The sequence below is a fragment of the Pristiophorus japonicus genome, chromosome 12 (assembly GCF_044704955.1).
Source record: "Pristiophorus japonicus isolate sPriJap1 chromosome 12, sPriJap1.hap1, whole genome shotgun sequence".
Taxonomy (NCBI): Eukaryota; Metazoa; Chordata; class Chondrichthyes; family Pristiophoridae; genus Pristiophorus; species Pristiophorus japonicus.
The window spans coordinates 160,766,426-160,782,585 of record NC_091988.1 but is presented as its reverse complement, the minus strand read 5'-3'; the positions used below and the strand labels follow the sequence as shown (position 1 = coordinate 160,782,585).

The window sequence follows — 16,160 nt, the reverse complement described above, 5'->3', positions numbered from 1 at the left end:
ATCATGGCTGATCTGCAGCCTAACTCCATATACCCGCCTTTGGCACATATCCCTTCGTACCTTTAGTTAACAAAAAGCTATCAATCTCCGCTTTAAAATTAACAATTGATCTAGCATAAATTGTTGATGCTGAAGAGAGTTCAAAACTTCTACCACCCTTTGTGTGTGTGTGTGTGTGTGGGGTGTGTGTGTGTGTATATAGAAGTGTTTCCGAATTTCACTCCGGAAAGATCTGGCTCTAATTTTTAGTCTATGCCCCCAGTCCTGGAATCCCCAACCAGCGGAAATAATTTCTCTCTAGCTACCCTTTATCTGTTCCTCTCTATCTTGAAAACTTCGGTAAGATCACCCTTTAACCTTCTAAATTCTAGGGAATACAACCCTAATTTGTGTAATCTCTCCTCTTAACTTAATCCTTGAAGTCCGGGTATCATTCTGGTAAACCTACGTTGCACTCCTTCCAAGGCCCATCAATCCTTCCTACGATGCGATGCCCAGAACTGCTCACAGTACTCCAGGTGTGGTCTAACCAGGGTTTTGTGTAGTTGCAGCATAACTTCTACCCACTTGTATTCAAGTCCTCTAGATATAAAGACCAGTATTCCATTAACCTTTTTAATTATTTTCCGTACCTGTGACATTTTAATGATCTATGTACCCGGACCCCCAAGTCTCTTTTGTATCTCCACTCTTTTTAGCTTTTCACCATTTCGAAAGTACCCTATTCTATCCTTTTTAGGTCCAAAGTAGATGACCTCACATTTGCCTACATTGAAATCCATTTGCCACAATTTTGCCCATTCACTTAATCTGTCGATATCCCTTTGTAATTTTATGCTTTCGTCTACACTGCCTAAAATGCCGCCCATCTTTGCGTCATTGACAAATTTGGATATATAATTTTCTATGCCATCATATAAGTTGTTAATAAATAATGAATAGTTGAGGCCCCAACATAGATCCCTGTGGGACACCACTAGTCACATCCTGCCAATTTGAGTACCTATTCATTATCCCTACTGCCCATCTCCTGCCATTCAGCAAATTTCTTAACCAGGTCAATAATTTGACCTCTATTCCATGGGCTTCTACCTTAGATAATCGGCTTTTATGTGGGATTTTATCAAATGCCTTCTGGATTCATAGATATTACCTGTCCACTACTTTAGTCACCACCTCAAAAAACTCAATCCGGTTTGTCAGGCATGACCTACCTTTCACAAATCCATGCTGGTGCTCTCTGGTCAACTGAACATTTTCGACTCTCGATCTTGCTTACAAAGGATGCTATCTGTCCCCCTAATTATAGAATCCCCTACAACTACCACGTTACACTTTCTCTCCTCCTCCTCCTTCATCCCCTGCCCCTTAGGACAGCCTCCTGCTCTAATGTGCCATGGTCTGCATTCTAGCTGTCCTTCCGACAGTCTTTCTCCTTACCCTCGCAGGTAGCAACTACTTTGTACCTGCTGGATAGGATCAGTTTCTGTAGATACTCGTTCCCTTTCGTACCTGGATTCTCCTTACTCTGCCACACCTGCCACATTCTGAATCTGCACCTCTCTACAAGGTATGACCGAAGTCTGGAGCAAACTGTCCAGATACTCTCTTCCCCCTCCTTTATGTGTCTTCAACTCTCACTCCAGCTCAATGACTCTGAGTCAGAGAGATTCGAGATGGAGACATCTCCTGCAGACGTGTTTGCTCGGGACAGTCTTGCTGTCCACAAACTCCCATACACTGCAGTCCAGACACACAACCTGCTCTGCCATATCTTAGTCTAACTTTGTTTTATTTATTTAATTAGTTAAAATCTTTATTCAGTGATTATTTATAGTTATATTAATTAGTTGAGTTTATAATTTAATACACTACGTTATAGTTTCCCACTCTTAGTTTAAACCATTGTCCTAGCTTGGAGAAAGAAAAGTTAATACTCACCAACTGCGCACCTACCCTGTCCTGTGACGTCGCTCCTTTTTGTTGTTTTTGAATTCGCTCTCCCAATGTGCACTGCTGCTGCTGTCGGGTTTCTGCGCTGTGTTTAAATGCTCTGCTCTCCCAATGTGCTCTGCTGCTACAGCTAAAAGAAAGCTGCCAGAGCACTGCAAAAAGGGTCTGACATCTGGGTATGTGCTCAGTGTGCTGCCATCCTGCCACTACTGAAGCAAAAGTTGCTAATCTGCTTGCAGTGTTGATTGGAATGTGATTCCATTGCTTTGTTTCAGTAAGTTGCTGATGGCATTCGTCCCTCTAGATGGAAATTCCATTTGGCCTCCTTTAGTTCCATAGTATATTTTAGTCTGTTGGATTAGGGTCTAATTTCATGCTCATTGAGATCATCGGGAATGGAAGGTGTTCTCACTTTTGGCACCATTTCACTAATGAAATACTTGCAGATCAGCCATAACACCACCCATTTGCACAGTAACGATCACATTATTCATGCTTTAGCCTCCATACAATACTTTCTTTCTCCCCAACTGTTTCAGATATAAAAGACTATTTTAGAAGTACTTCAATCTCTCCATTGTACTGAGACCAGGAGCAGTAAATGAGAATGATATCAATCCGTGCAGGTGGATTAGTAGAATTGCTGCAGTTATAGTGGATGCTGTACATAGAGAAGCTCCAAACTCAGCTCTTAGTTTCCATTTAAATTGAGCAGGAGATCTGCATCTTATGAGCTCCCACTTGGCAAGTACTGACAGGCAGCGTGTAGTAAAGAGGTGACATGGTACTGTTGTGGGAGTGACTTGGCAAATCATGCTGGTGTGTAGGAGTTGGTGACACTGAAATTAGTGCAGAGTGGTTCTGGGTCACACGGGCATTGGTCTTGAGCTGGGTTAGTTAGGGTCTACATCGGAGATTAGATTGTGACCAGTTTTGGAGACTGATTTTAAACTTTTGTTGGTACAGTACAACCTGGTCATGCGTCATTTATCTGGAGCAAAGTCATGAAAAGTATATCTTGAATGTATAGCAAAATTTTACATTTTGTGTAACCCATTGTTTGACGAGCAAAAGTGTCACCGTATCAGTTTTACTAACAACTTGCTGCTTTACTACTTCAATCAGAGAAATTGCTGACTCCTGGGTAGTTCACCATTCTAGACAATAATCTCTGTCTCTTTTCCCATTAGCCGATAGTGACTATAATCCAGCAGAAGATGAGACGCGTGGGAGGCAGCCAAACTACAATCGCAATGTCACCACTTCAACCAGTGACCGGCCTCGGAGGCGTCCTGGGAGACCGCGCAAGATTTTGCGGACAGAAGCAATGTCTGGGACTGATGGTAATATATGCTCCCAGGCAACCCTTTTTGAGTTGCCTCCTAATCACTTTTTTTGCGCTTAGCACAATGCTCATCATTTCTCTCTGCACACCCTCACCGACAGGGCGGGGAGGACACACCCCCACCGACGGGGCGGGGAGGACAGTGAAGGGTGATGGAGGCCTCGAGTTTCAGTTTCCAACCACTGGTATGGTTTTCCATAATCAGGAAGCTTTGGATTTGCTTCCAATCGTTTCAAAGTACTGCCCCCTGGCTGCATTGAGTGGATCCATTTTGTGACGTATGAAGCCTTTCCCTATTGTATATGTGACAGATCAGTTAAGGGAGAAAGGAGACCTGGGCTAGGTGCCATCTCTATCTCAATCATTATTTATCTTGAAGATTGGGATTTAGTCCCAGGTTCACAGTGTCTACTGCTTTATACAGACAACCATGGGTTGTATTTGTACCTCGATCACACCTGATTTGTTCATTCTTCAGAAATGTAGGTAATGTCCTTTTTTTTTCTTTTCCAGTTTTTTTCCCCACCCTTCCTGAAGGCCCGGATTCCTACTGGGGTATGGTTTCAAGGTTGCCAACAAACTTCGTTTACTTTTCTTACGTAGCCAATCTTCAAGTGTGAGCCTCGACACTGAGTTCCAACAGGGAATTTGACAATAGGAGGCATCACAACCAATCCTTGCCCCTCGTACTTGGGGCAGGGGCCATTGGCTGTCAGGTGCTGCCGGTTGTGTTTGTTGGAATTTCTCCTCCTTATCCTAGCTGAGAACCATTTGCTCAGCACAGATTGAGGATTGAACTTGGCCTTTTCTTGGTCTGCAGACTTTGTTCTGCAGCAGGAAATGTATTTACTTTTTAAGACACTGCAGGTGCTGATTAATTCTGCAGCAGTATTTTTTTAAAATCAGAAATTGGATAAATGAGGGAACGAGATCTGTCTTTTTGAAAAACTAGTTTTTTTGGAGATGATGTATATTTTGATTTGAACTCTATTCCACCCCCATCATTCTGGGATGGCTTTCTTCCACCCATAGCACTAAGACCATCCTGGACAGTCAGTGATTCCTCTGAAGCTGTGACCATGTTGTATTATTCCTCTTCAACTTCTTCACAGCCATAGATATGGTCCACTACTCTTACCTCTTCTGCCTCCTGTACTCTATATCACAACCCGTTCATGATTCTATTCTTGACTGTCTCACGTCGACAGAATGTCTTCTCCTGCGATGGCATTTTGTCCCATGCTTGCATGATATCTTTCAATGTAACCTAAGGTTCCATCCTTGGCCACTTCCTATTCTTTGCCTACATGCTATCAATTGATGGCATTATCTGTAAGCATGTGGTCAACTTCCATGTGCATGCTGATTGGATTTCCTTTTGCTCCACCACAGTCCTCGACTCCATGACTGTTGCAGCCTGTCCAACAACAGCTTGCATTTATATAGCGCCTTTTAACGTAAAAACCATCCCAAGGCATTTCATAGGAGCTAACGCAAGAGACATTGGGACAGGTGACAAAGCTTGATCTTAGTCAAAGAGGTAGGTTTTAAGGAGCGGCTTAAAGGAGGAACGAGCGGCGGAGAGGTTGTCGGTGGGAATTCCAGAGCTTGGGCCACAGCCACCAATGGTGGAGCAAATCAAGTCAGGAGTGCACAAGGGCAAAATTGGAGGAGTGTAGAATTCTCGATGGGTTTTAGGGCTGGAGGAGGTTAGAGATGGGTGGGGTGGTGTTGTGAATGGGATTGGGGCAAGTTAAGATACGGGCAGCAGAGTTTTGGGCGAGTTCAAGTTAATGGAGGATGGAAGATGGGAAGCCGACCAGGAGAAAATGGGTGAGGGTTTCAGCAGCAGATGAGCTAAGGAAGGGGCAGAGACGGGTGATATTATGGAGGTGGAAGTAGGCGGTCTATGTGATAAACAGATTATGAAGTTGGAATCTCAGCTCTGAATCAAATAGGACACTAAGGTTGCGAACAGCCTGGTTTCGGCTCATCCATTACTGCATGTTGGACAGGCTGTCTGACCAGGCAGACAGTGGAGGTCGAGAGAGGTGGTGCTGAGGTAGAGCTGGGTGTCATCAGCAAACATATGTCGCCGAAGGGCAGTATGTAGATAAGAAATAGGATGGGGGACGAGGTTAGATTCTCGGGACTCCAGAGTAATGTTGTGGGAGTGGGAAGAGAAGATTTTCAGGAAGTGATTGGAAAGGTAAGAATGGAACTGGGTGAGGAGGCTCCCACTCAGCTGGACAGTGGAGGAGAGGAGTTGAGGAATGGTGTGGTTGACCAAGTCAAAAGTTGCCGAGAAGGATGAGGAGGGATAGTTCACCAAGGTCACCACTCAGTGGGTTGTGAATCTTTGGAATTCTCTACCCTAGAGAGCTGTAGATGCTCAGTCATAAGTATATTCAAGAATGAGATTGATAATTTTTGTTATTAAGGGAATCCAGCGATATGGGGATTGGCCAGGAAAGTGGAGTTGAAGTTGAGCTATGATCTTATTGAATGGCAGAGCAGGCTCGAGGGGCTGTGTGGTCGTCTGCTCCTATTTCTTATGTTATATAATGCCGTTTACAACCTCGGGACATCCCAAAATGATTCACAGCCAATGAGATAATTTTTGAAGTGTAGTGTAGTCACTGTGGTAATGTAGGAATACATGACAGCTGATTTGCACGAAAGCTCCACAAACAGAAGTGATACAAATGACCAATTAAACCATCTTAGTGGTGTTGAGTGAGGGATAAATATTGGCCAGGATACAGTAAGAATCCCCCTGCTCTTTTTCATATAGTGCTGTGGGATCTAGTACATCCACAAGAGGGAAGAATCAGTTCGTCAGATCTTTGAATGAAAAGGTCTGTAGATGGAAATCTCTGAATGTTTGTCTACAATCCTGCTTGCAGTATTCTACACAGCTAAAATTGAATGAAACTCAGTACCTTACTACAGTACTGCATTGGAATGCCAGCCTAATTTGTGCTCAAGTCTTTGGAATGGATCTTGAACTTATGACCTTCTGATTCGCAGGCAAAAGTGCTACCACTGAGCCTTAGCTTGCACCCATTCCGTGCTCTTCATGTTAGCCTCCTGAACTACTTGCACAAATCCCAACTCATCCAAGACTCTCTTCACATCTAATCTGGCAGTAAGTTCAGCTTGCTTATTCTCCCCGCTGCTGTGTGCTCACTGACCACTTCTGGCTCTCAATACTTAGATTACAAAATCATCATCCTTGTTTAGACACCCCTGTGTAAACTCCTCTGGTACTATGTCCCAGTGTGCACCCCAGCCTTTCTGACTCTGGCCTGCACTGCATTTTCCTTTCCTCGGCTGCACTTAGTCACTGAGCCTTCAGCCATTGCACCCTGCATTCTGGTATTCTCTTTGTAAACCTTTCCATCTTGTGTCATCTCTTCTTCTCTTCAAAAGGCCTTCTCAAAATCTACCTCTTTGACTGTATATTCAGTTATCACCCCTAACTCTCTTCAGAATCTGAACCCTCTTTCTTGTCTTTTTGTGGATCAGGAGCAGAGGTTGAGGCGCTTGTCACCTCCCAGTCCAACCCGATGGACCTCCAGAGCTCTGAAGCCGCCAGCTCAACTGCGCAAGAGAATGGGGATGTATCGGCAGCCAATGAGATTGTAGCAGAATCTGGGATCAGCCAGTCCGATTCTGAGAACAAAGACCCATCATCAAACACCAACGAGACATCTTACAAGCATTTGAGAAGGCGTGGCCGTCCACCCAAGCGGTTCGGCAGGAGGAAGTACAGAGGGTACTTGGGGCGCAGGTAAACCAATTGATGCCGGAGGTTGTTGGCCCAGTGTTAAGAGTCCTGAAAGTATGAACGTGCATGTTTAACTGCATCTTACCAATATGAATGGAATTTATTGAAGCCCTTCGCATTGAAAGTTTGAAACCAAAACATGAAGTTTAATGTTGGCCTAATGATATCAGTACTTGTGTTTTTAATTCTGTATCTGTCATGCTATAAATTTGAATGCAGCTAGGTAATACTGGATAAGTGGGCCCATATTTCTTAAAGGTTTGTAGCTGGTATGTGATGAGTTCGAGGCCACACAGACCCCTCTTCCAAAAAAAGCACACAGTTGCTGAGAGCTCCTAAATCAGCCTAGACAGTGGTTGAAGCCTGAGACTTGTGTATATGACTGTATCACACCATGCAAGTCATCTGGGAGACCCAATACATCTGCTCTATATTGAGGAGCGGCAATTCTGCCGCACAATAGTTCAACTTCTAAATGCTTCTAAAAATATAACAACTTCTCTGTTTTGTCTGCTCAGTGAAGATTATGGCTGGAGATCTCCTCCAGCTGGGCACTCTTGGGCATCTTTTGGCTGCTCCCCCATATTCACCTTGATTGAGCATAGTTGGCCTCTAGAAACCATCAAGGTGGGTAAAGCTACCCAGATATGGGCTCACACCAGCCTCTGTCCATAATCTAAGGCGGTCTCAACATTGCAACCACCTGATGCTGTTGATACCTGGTATTTTTAAGTAAGGAACTTAGAAAACAGAATTATTTTCTCTACTTCCTTTTTCCCAAATATACATGCAAAATATTATATCTCAACCACTGAAATGTGGAAAAGTTCCTCCTTGTCTTGAAAGGAAATCCAAGTTCTGAGGTCGGCAAAAAAAAATCTTTGTCACATTCTGTACTGAGTGTAAAATCTGGATAGAATCATAAATATTTACAGCATGGAAGGAGGCCATTTCGGCCCATCGTGTTCATGCCGGCCGACCAAGACCTATCCAGCCTAATGCCACTTTCCAGGTCTTGGTCTATAGCCCTGTAGTTTACAGCATTTTAAGTGCACATCCAAGTATTTTTTAAATGTGATGAGGGTTCCTGCCTCTACCAGGCAGTGAATTCCAGATCCCACCACCCTCTGGGTAAAGAAAATTTCTCCTCGTATCTCCTCTACACCTCCCCTCAATTACTTTAAATCTATGCCCCTGGTTGTTGACCCCTTTGCTAACGAAAACAGGTTCTTCCTATCCACTCTATCCAGGCCCCTCATAATTTTATACACCTCCATCAGGTCTCCCCTCGGCCTCCTCTGTTCCAAAGAAAACAGACCCAGCATCTCCAATATTTCCTCATAGCGAAAATTTTCCAGTCCAGGCAACATTCTTGTCAATCTCCTCTGCACCCTTTCCAGTGCAATCACCTCTTTCGTGTACTGTGGTGGCCAGAACTGCACACAGTACTCCAGCTGTGGCCTAACCAATGTTTTATACAGTTCAAGCATAGCGTCCTTGCTCTTGTATTCCATGCCTCGACTAATAAAGGCAAGTATTCCATATGCCGCCTTAACCACCTTATTTACCTGGCCTGCTACCTTCAAGGATCTATGGACCTGCACTCCAAGGTCCCTTTGTTCCTCTACACTTTTCAGTGTCGTACCATTTAATGTGTATTCCCTTGCCTTGTTAGACCTCCCCAAATGCATTATCTCACACTGTCCAGATGAAATTCCATTTGAGACTGTTCTGCCCACCTGACCAGTACATTGGTATCTTTCTGCAGTCCGCAGCTTTCTTCTTCATTATCAAGCACGCAGCCTTATTTTAGTGTCATTAGCAAACTTCTTAATCATACCCCCAACATTCAAGTCCAAGTCATTGATATATACCACAAAAAGCAAGGGAGCCAGCACTAAGCCCTGCAGATACAGCCTTATAGTCACGAAAACACCCATCAACCATTACCCTTTGCTTCCTGCCTCTGAGCCAATTTTGGATCCAACTTGCCACTTTGCCCTGGATCCCATGGGCTTTTACTTTCGTGACCAGTCTGCACTGTGGTACCATATCACAAGCTTTGCTAAAACCCTTATACACTACATCAAAAGCACTACTCTCATTGACCCTCCTGATTACCTCATCTCAAAATTCAATCAAATTAGTCAGACACAACCTTCCCTTAACAAATCCATGCTGACTGTCCTTGATTAATCGATATGAAGATTTATCCTGTCCCTCAGGATTTTTTCCAATAATTTTCCCACCACTGAGCTTGGGCTGACTGGTCTGTAATTACTCACTGTATCGCTTTCTCCCTTTTTAAACAAAGGTACAACATTAGCAATCCTCTGGCATCACACCTGTAGCCAGAGAGGACTGGAAAATGGTGGTCAGAGCCTCCGCTATTTCCTCTTTTGCTTCTCAACAGCCTAGGATACATTTCATCCGGGTCTGGGGATTTATCCACTTTCAAAGCTGCTAAGCCCGTAATACTTCCTCTCTCACTCTGTTTATCTCGTCAAATATTTCACACTCCTCCCTCATTGCAAAGTCTGCATCACCCCTCTTTTTTGTGAACACATTAAGAATCATGCCCACATCTTCTGCCTCCACACACAGATTCCCTTTAAGGTCTCTAATAGGCACCGCTCTTTCTTAGTTATTCTCTTGCTCTTAATGAATTTATAAAACGTCTTTGGGCTTTCCCTGATTTTACTTGCCAACATTCTTTCATGCTCTCTTTGCTTTCCTGATTATCTTTTTTTAGTTACACCCCTGCACTTTTTATACTCTAGAGTTTCTGCAGTGTTGAGTTCTCTGTATCTATCATAAGCTTCCCTTTTTTGCTTTATCTTGCCCTGTATGCCCCTTGACATTCAGGGGCACTTTTTTTTTTTTTAAGGGAACATACTTGCTGTGTACCCTCAGGATCTCCTCCTTGAATGCTTCCCCCTGCGCTGACCCTGATTTGCCATTAAATAACCATTTCCAGTCCACTTTGGCCAAATCCCACCTCAGCTCATCAAAATTGGCTTTATCATAGTTGAGAACTTTTTTTCCTGGTCTACCTTTTTCCTTTTTCATAACTACCCTAAATCTTACTATGATCACTAGCACCAAAATGCTCTCCCTTCCACCGTCCCCTCTTCATTCCCCAAAACAAAGTCCAGAACCACCCCGCTCCCTTGTTGGGGTTGTTGCACACTGGCTAAAGAAGTTCTCCTGAATGCATTTTAGGAATTCCGCACCCTCTGTACCATTTAATTGGTGCAGTTGGATAATTGGTGCGTTAATCTTTTCAGTCTGATAAAATGAGCGAATATTTGTACTTGTGGAATAAAATTTAGAAAATGAGTATTTTAAAGTCTGAATGAAATCTTGTGTGCGCACAGGTACAATTACTACAGATCCAGCAAGCCCCTGATGAGGCCCCACCACTGTCGGATCTGCGGCTCCCGTTTCCTGACACAAGAAGACTTGAGGTTTCACATCGACTCGCACGAGGGGAATGATCCAGAACGTTTCAAGTGCCTGCAGTGCAGCTATCGGTGCAAGCGGTGGTCATCACTCAAGGTCCGTGATCACAAACAGCAGTATCTGAACCTCTGTTGGTACATTTAAAAAAAAAAAACAGTTGGATCTTAAGAGAATCATTGTTTGGCTCCAATGTGGCCCATGTTCTCTCCTTCTCTCCCCAAATCTTCCATTTGGGATTCCACCGTTTAAATCTTTTGCTGCACTGTTATTTAATTGCTCTTGATGTTACTCCGTTCTTCCTCATTAACCATTTTGGCAGCCATGTCATTAAGACTGTCAAAAGAGATGTTGACACGTAGCCATCAAAATGTGGCATGCTCTCACACTGCTACTCTTGCTGTGTCCGTTCCATCTTGAAGAAATATTGGATAATGTGGCGAGTGGTCAGAAACCATGTGATTAACGTTGGAAAATGTCTGGATACCTGCTAATGTGGCCACTGAGGAGTTTGATTTGAAAACTATGCACCTTCCATAATCTTCCATTTACCATGCTCATAGGTTTACTGTGTTTTTACATCATGTTAAAATGTATGTGTAAAAGACATGTTTTGGCAGCATCTCTTGGCCTATGTTAATACCATAACATGCCATGTAGAATCAGATTCATACTGCAAAGGAGGAGGCCATTTGATCCATTGTGCCTGTGCTGGCTCTTTGAAAGAGCTGTCCAATTAGTCCCACTCCCTTCTTTCCCTATAGCCCTGCACTTTTCTCCCCTTGTATATATCTCATTCCTTTTTGAAAGTTACTGCAGGTAGAACGTCCGAAATCCGGAGTTCTAAAAACCGCAATTGTCCGAAAACCGGACATTGTGCAGATTGCAAGTCATCCGGAATTCGGAAATATTTCCCAAAACCGGACTTTTAAGCTGTACGTACCTTTTTCCGAGCAGGAAATCCCAAAAAATGCGTGGCCCGGCTTGGGCCGTCTGATGTAATGCTCCGAAAGCCGGAAATTCACGAAAGTCGGCCCAAGGGTTTCCGAATTTGGGACGTCGGATTTTCTTCTCCGAAATCCGGAAATACCTGAAACTCGGCCAGGGGTTTTCCAGATTCGGGACATAGAAACATAGAAAATAGGTGCAAGAGTAGGCCATTCGGCCCTTCAAGCCTGCACCGCCATTCAATAAGATCATGGCTGATCATTCCCTCAGTACCCCTTTCCTGCTTTCTCTCCATACCCCTTGATCCTTTTAGCCGTAAGGGCCATATCTAACTCCCTCTTGAATATATCCAATGAACTGGCATCAACAACTCTCTGCGGCAGGGAATTCCATAGGTTAACAACTCTGAGTGAAGAAGTTTCTCCTCATCTCAGTCCTAAATGGCCTACCCCTTATCCTAAGACTATGTCCCCCGGTTCTGGACTTCCCCAACATCGGGAACATTTTTCCTGCATCTAACCTGTCCAGTCCCGTCAGAATCTTATATGTTTCTATGAGATCCCCTCTCATCCTTCTAAACTCCAGTGAATAAAGGTCCAGTTGATCCAGTCTCTCCTCATATGACAGTCCAGCCATCCCTGGAATTAGTCTGGTGAACCTTCGCTGCACTCCCTCAATAGCAAGAACGTCCTTCCTCAGATTATGATTTCTTCTCCGAAACCCGAAAACTAGAATGGCCTTGGTCCTGAGGTTTCTGGTTTTGGGATATTATACCTGTATTAAATCTGCTTCCAGATCATAACATCTCACTACGTAAAAACATTTCTCCTCATCGCTCCTCTGGTTCTTCTGCCAATTACCTTAAATCTGTCTCCTCTGGTTACTATCCTTCTTGCCAGTAGAAACAGTTTCTCCTTATTTACTCTAGCAAAACCGCTCATAATTTTGTACACCTCTATTAAATCACCCCTTAACCTTCTCTGCTCTAGGAGGGAAGGACAACATTGGGCTCGGCTGTGGTAACCTCTATGGTCACGTAGCCTGAGCACAAGAACCAAGTGGCGAATGAGCCCTTGACCAAGACTGTGGTGGGTTGCTGCTGCTAGTGGGAGCTTTACCTCCGCCTGAGTCACTCCTTTTGGGAGTGGGGGGGGAGAAATTTATAAACATTAATTCACTGGATTGCATGTTGGTGAGTCAATGGGGAGGGAGGGAGAATGAAGGTAAAATGCTAATTTTTTTTTTTTAAAGTGAAGGAGTAAGCTTGCTTTAGTGCACTGTTTATTTTTATGATGACAGCACTTCTTGCCTCTAACAGGAGCACATGTTCAATCATGTGGGAACAAAGCCGTACAAATGTGAGGAATGCGATTATACAAGTGTGTACAAGAAGGATGTCCTCAGGCACTCCTCGATTCACACTAAGGAGAGGTAAGCAAAAACACAAACCTGTGTCCCACACAAACCTTGGCCCCAGAGTCGTTTGAGAGTTTACAGTTTCCTCAAACTTAAAACTTAAGAAAAAGAATTGTGTGAATTAAGAAGAAATATATGGAAGTTCTACCTCCAAACCCAGAGATTAATTTGGATTTATTTCGGACTGTTACCAATTTGATTATATAGGCTACTGTTTGTAAAATGAAATCATATTTGTAGCAGATTATACTACAAACTACACTGAATGAAGCCTATGATATTATAGCACTGTGGTATAATACTGGCATTATGCACAGGGTGGTGATGCATGGAATTTGAAAGCCAAACATGTATCACTATTTTTTGCTTTTTTATTGTTTCTCTATCTCAACCCCTCTCTTTACCTCCACTTCTGATTTTTCTCATTTCCAACCACTGACATCCTAATGATGGTTTGAAAAGAGTGTTTCATTTCTAGGGAGTAGATTTGATAGCATTAATAGTAATATTTAGTATTCTAATTGTCATGTACCCTGATTTTTTTTCTCTCTATATCTCATCATCATCGGCAGTCCCTCGAAACGAGGATGACTTGCTTCCACGCATAAAAAGGATAAGTTCACAGGTATTCCAATGAAGCACCTAAAATTCCATATCCTGAACTACATCCCAAAGGGTGGAAGATGACTGTGTGTGGATTTTTTTAACGTGTGGTGGCCGTTGCACACCAGCCACCACACGGGCTTGACAGAGCTAGGTCTTGGTCCAGTGGCAAGGATTACCCAAGACGACTGGAGACCAGCTCTGCTGCACGGACCTAGCGCTCACACATCGCAGTGTAGGCTGGCCCATGCTGCCCCTGGGCTGCGGTGCTTCAGGCAGGCCTTCATTCCGTTAGTGGCTGGCCGGCAGCCGAAGAATCAACATCGACGCACGCAGCTTTTCTAGGGGATTGAGTCCATTCGGCCATGGGATAGGAGCGGCGTCAGTGGCTGGCCGGCAGCTGAAGATACAGCAGCAGCCTTCGAGCTGTGAGGGGACTGAGGCCATTTGGCCACGGGATAGAGGCATCGTCAGTGACTGGACGGCAGGCAAAGAGACAGCAATCAAGCAGCCTTCGAGCTGTGAGGGGGACTGGGGCCAAGTTTCGGCCTGAGTTGCTCCTGTTTTTTTGGAGCAACTGGTTTAGAACGGAGTATCTTAGAAATTTGAATTCTTGGCATTTAGTTTGCTCCAGTTAGAACAGTTTCACTTTGGAATAGAATTTTTTTTTCAAAAGGGGGTGTGTCCGGCCACTTATGCCTGTTTTCAAAGTTTAGGCAGTGAAAACTTACTCCAAACTAACTTAGAATGGAGTAAGTGAAGATTTTTGTACGCTCAGAAAAACCTTGCCTACACTTTAGAAAATCAGGCGTTCGTTACAAATTAGGCGTAGCCCCAACAGCGGCAACAAGCAGCCTTCGAGCTGAGCTGCGGTGCTTCAGGCAGGCCTTCATTCCGTTAGTGGCTGGCCGGCAGCCGAAGAATCAACACCGACGCATGCAGCTTTCCAAGGGGGTTGAGTCCATTCGGCCATGGGATAGGAGCGGCGTCCGTGGCTGGCCGGCAACCGAAGATACAGCAGCAGCCTTCGAGCTATGAGGGGACTGAGGCCATTTGGCCACGGGATAGGGGCATCGTCAGTGACTGGACGGCAGGCAAAGACACAGCAATCAAGCAGCCTTCGAGCTGTGAGGGGAACTGAGGCCATTTGGACAGGAAGAGGCAGCCACATCGACAGTTTTATACTTAAATTTGCAGAATGGGTGCTGCATTGTCGTCAACACATATTATGCAATGGTTCGCCATCAATTCACTGCACAGGAGAGAATTGATGAGAGCTCACCGCACCAGGAACGTCGTAGCCCGTAGGTTGATGGGCAGGAGACCTTACCCATGTCGACACTATCGAGCCAGGCGCTCGTACCTGGACATGAACGAGGCTGATTGTGTGAAAAGGCTGTGTTTTCGCAGAGAAGTTATCACTGAGATGTGTGATATGGTGAGAGCAGATTTGCAGCCCAGAAGCAGAACGGCAACTGCCTTGTCTGTTGCAGTGAAGGTAACAGCTGCACTTTCTTTCTATGCCTCGGGATCGTTTTAGGCTACAACTGGAGATGTGTGTGCCATCTCTCAACGTGCAATACATGCCTGCATTTACCAAGTCACGGCTGCACTGTGTGCGCGAAGGAATGACTTCATCAATTTCCCAATGACCGCACAAGCGATCCAGGATTGCCGGCTTCCCAAAGGTTCAGGGCTGCATTGATTGTACCCACATAGCCTTGTGAGCACCTGTGGAGGATTCTGAGCACTACCAAAATAGGAAAGGTTTCCACTCTATCAATGTGCAGCTCGTGTGTGACGACAAGCAGCACATCGTGTCAGTCGATGCAAGATACCCTGGCAGCACCCACGATGCGTTCATCCTACGCGACAGCGTTCTATCTGACATGTTTCAGCAGCAGCCAGAAGGGCAGAGCTGGCTACTGGGAGACAAAGGGTATGGCCTGACCACCTGGCTCATGACGCCCCTACGCGTGACACGGACAGAATCTGACCGTCAATACAACATGGTGCACATTGCGACGTGCAGCATCATTGAGAGGACCATTGGCATATTGAAACAGTGATTGCAATGCCTGGACCATTCCGGAGGACAGTTGCTATACTCTCCTCAGATTGTTGGTCACTTCACTGTTGTGTGCTTCATAACTTAGCCATCATGAGGCAGCAGGAGCTGGTAGTGGAACCAGAAGACCTAGGTGAGGGTCCAGTGCATGATGATAGTATTACGGAAAAGCAGGATGTGGATGATAATGACGATCAGGAAAGCATGCAAGTGCCTGATGCCGGAGCACGAGGTCGGAAGAGGGCCGTCCATCGTGCTCCTTTAACGATTACTCGAGCCTTGCGCCAGCAGCTCATCCATGAACACTTCAACTACTGATGCCTGAGGGCTCTGCGATTACTTTTGCGCATGGACATGTTTATTCTTTGCAGTTGTTCCTACGTTGTGTTGTGTTAATGGAACATGAAACAGTTTTAATGAAAAAATATTTTATTGAAAAGTTAACGTCACTGTAATCAAATATTTGTTGTATCAAACTATACTTTTTAATATGACTCTTGAAGATCACTTAAAAACTTTAAGGTCACTTATAAGTTGTAAAATTACAAAACTTGCAAAACAGTTTCAATGTGAAAAAT

The 16,160-nt window shown here is 44.5% G+C and overlaps 1 protein-coding gene across 1 annotated transcript in view; it reads left to right on the top strand.

The window, feature by feature from the left end:
- LOC139276885 (zinc finger protein 335-like) overlaps positions 1-16,160 on the top strand; it is a 143,491-nt gene that overhangs the window by 70,031 nt on the left and 57,300 nt on the right. Inside the window, exons 20-23 of the mRNA XM_070894883.1 lie at positions 3,144-3,296; positions 6,827-7,091; positions 10,466-10,646; positions 12,814-12,926. Coding sequence (XP_070750984.1) covers positions 3,144-3,296; positions 6,827-7,091; positions 10,466-10,646; positions 12,814-12,926 — 712 coding nt within the window. The remainder of the gene's footprint in view (positions 1-3,143; positions 3,297-6,826; positions 7,092-10,465; positions 10,647-12,813; positions 12,927-16,160) is intronic.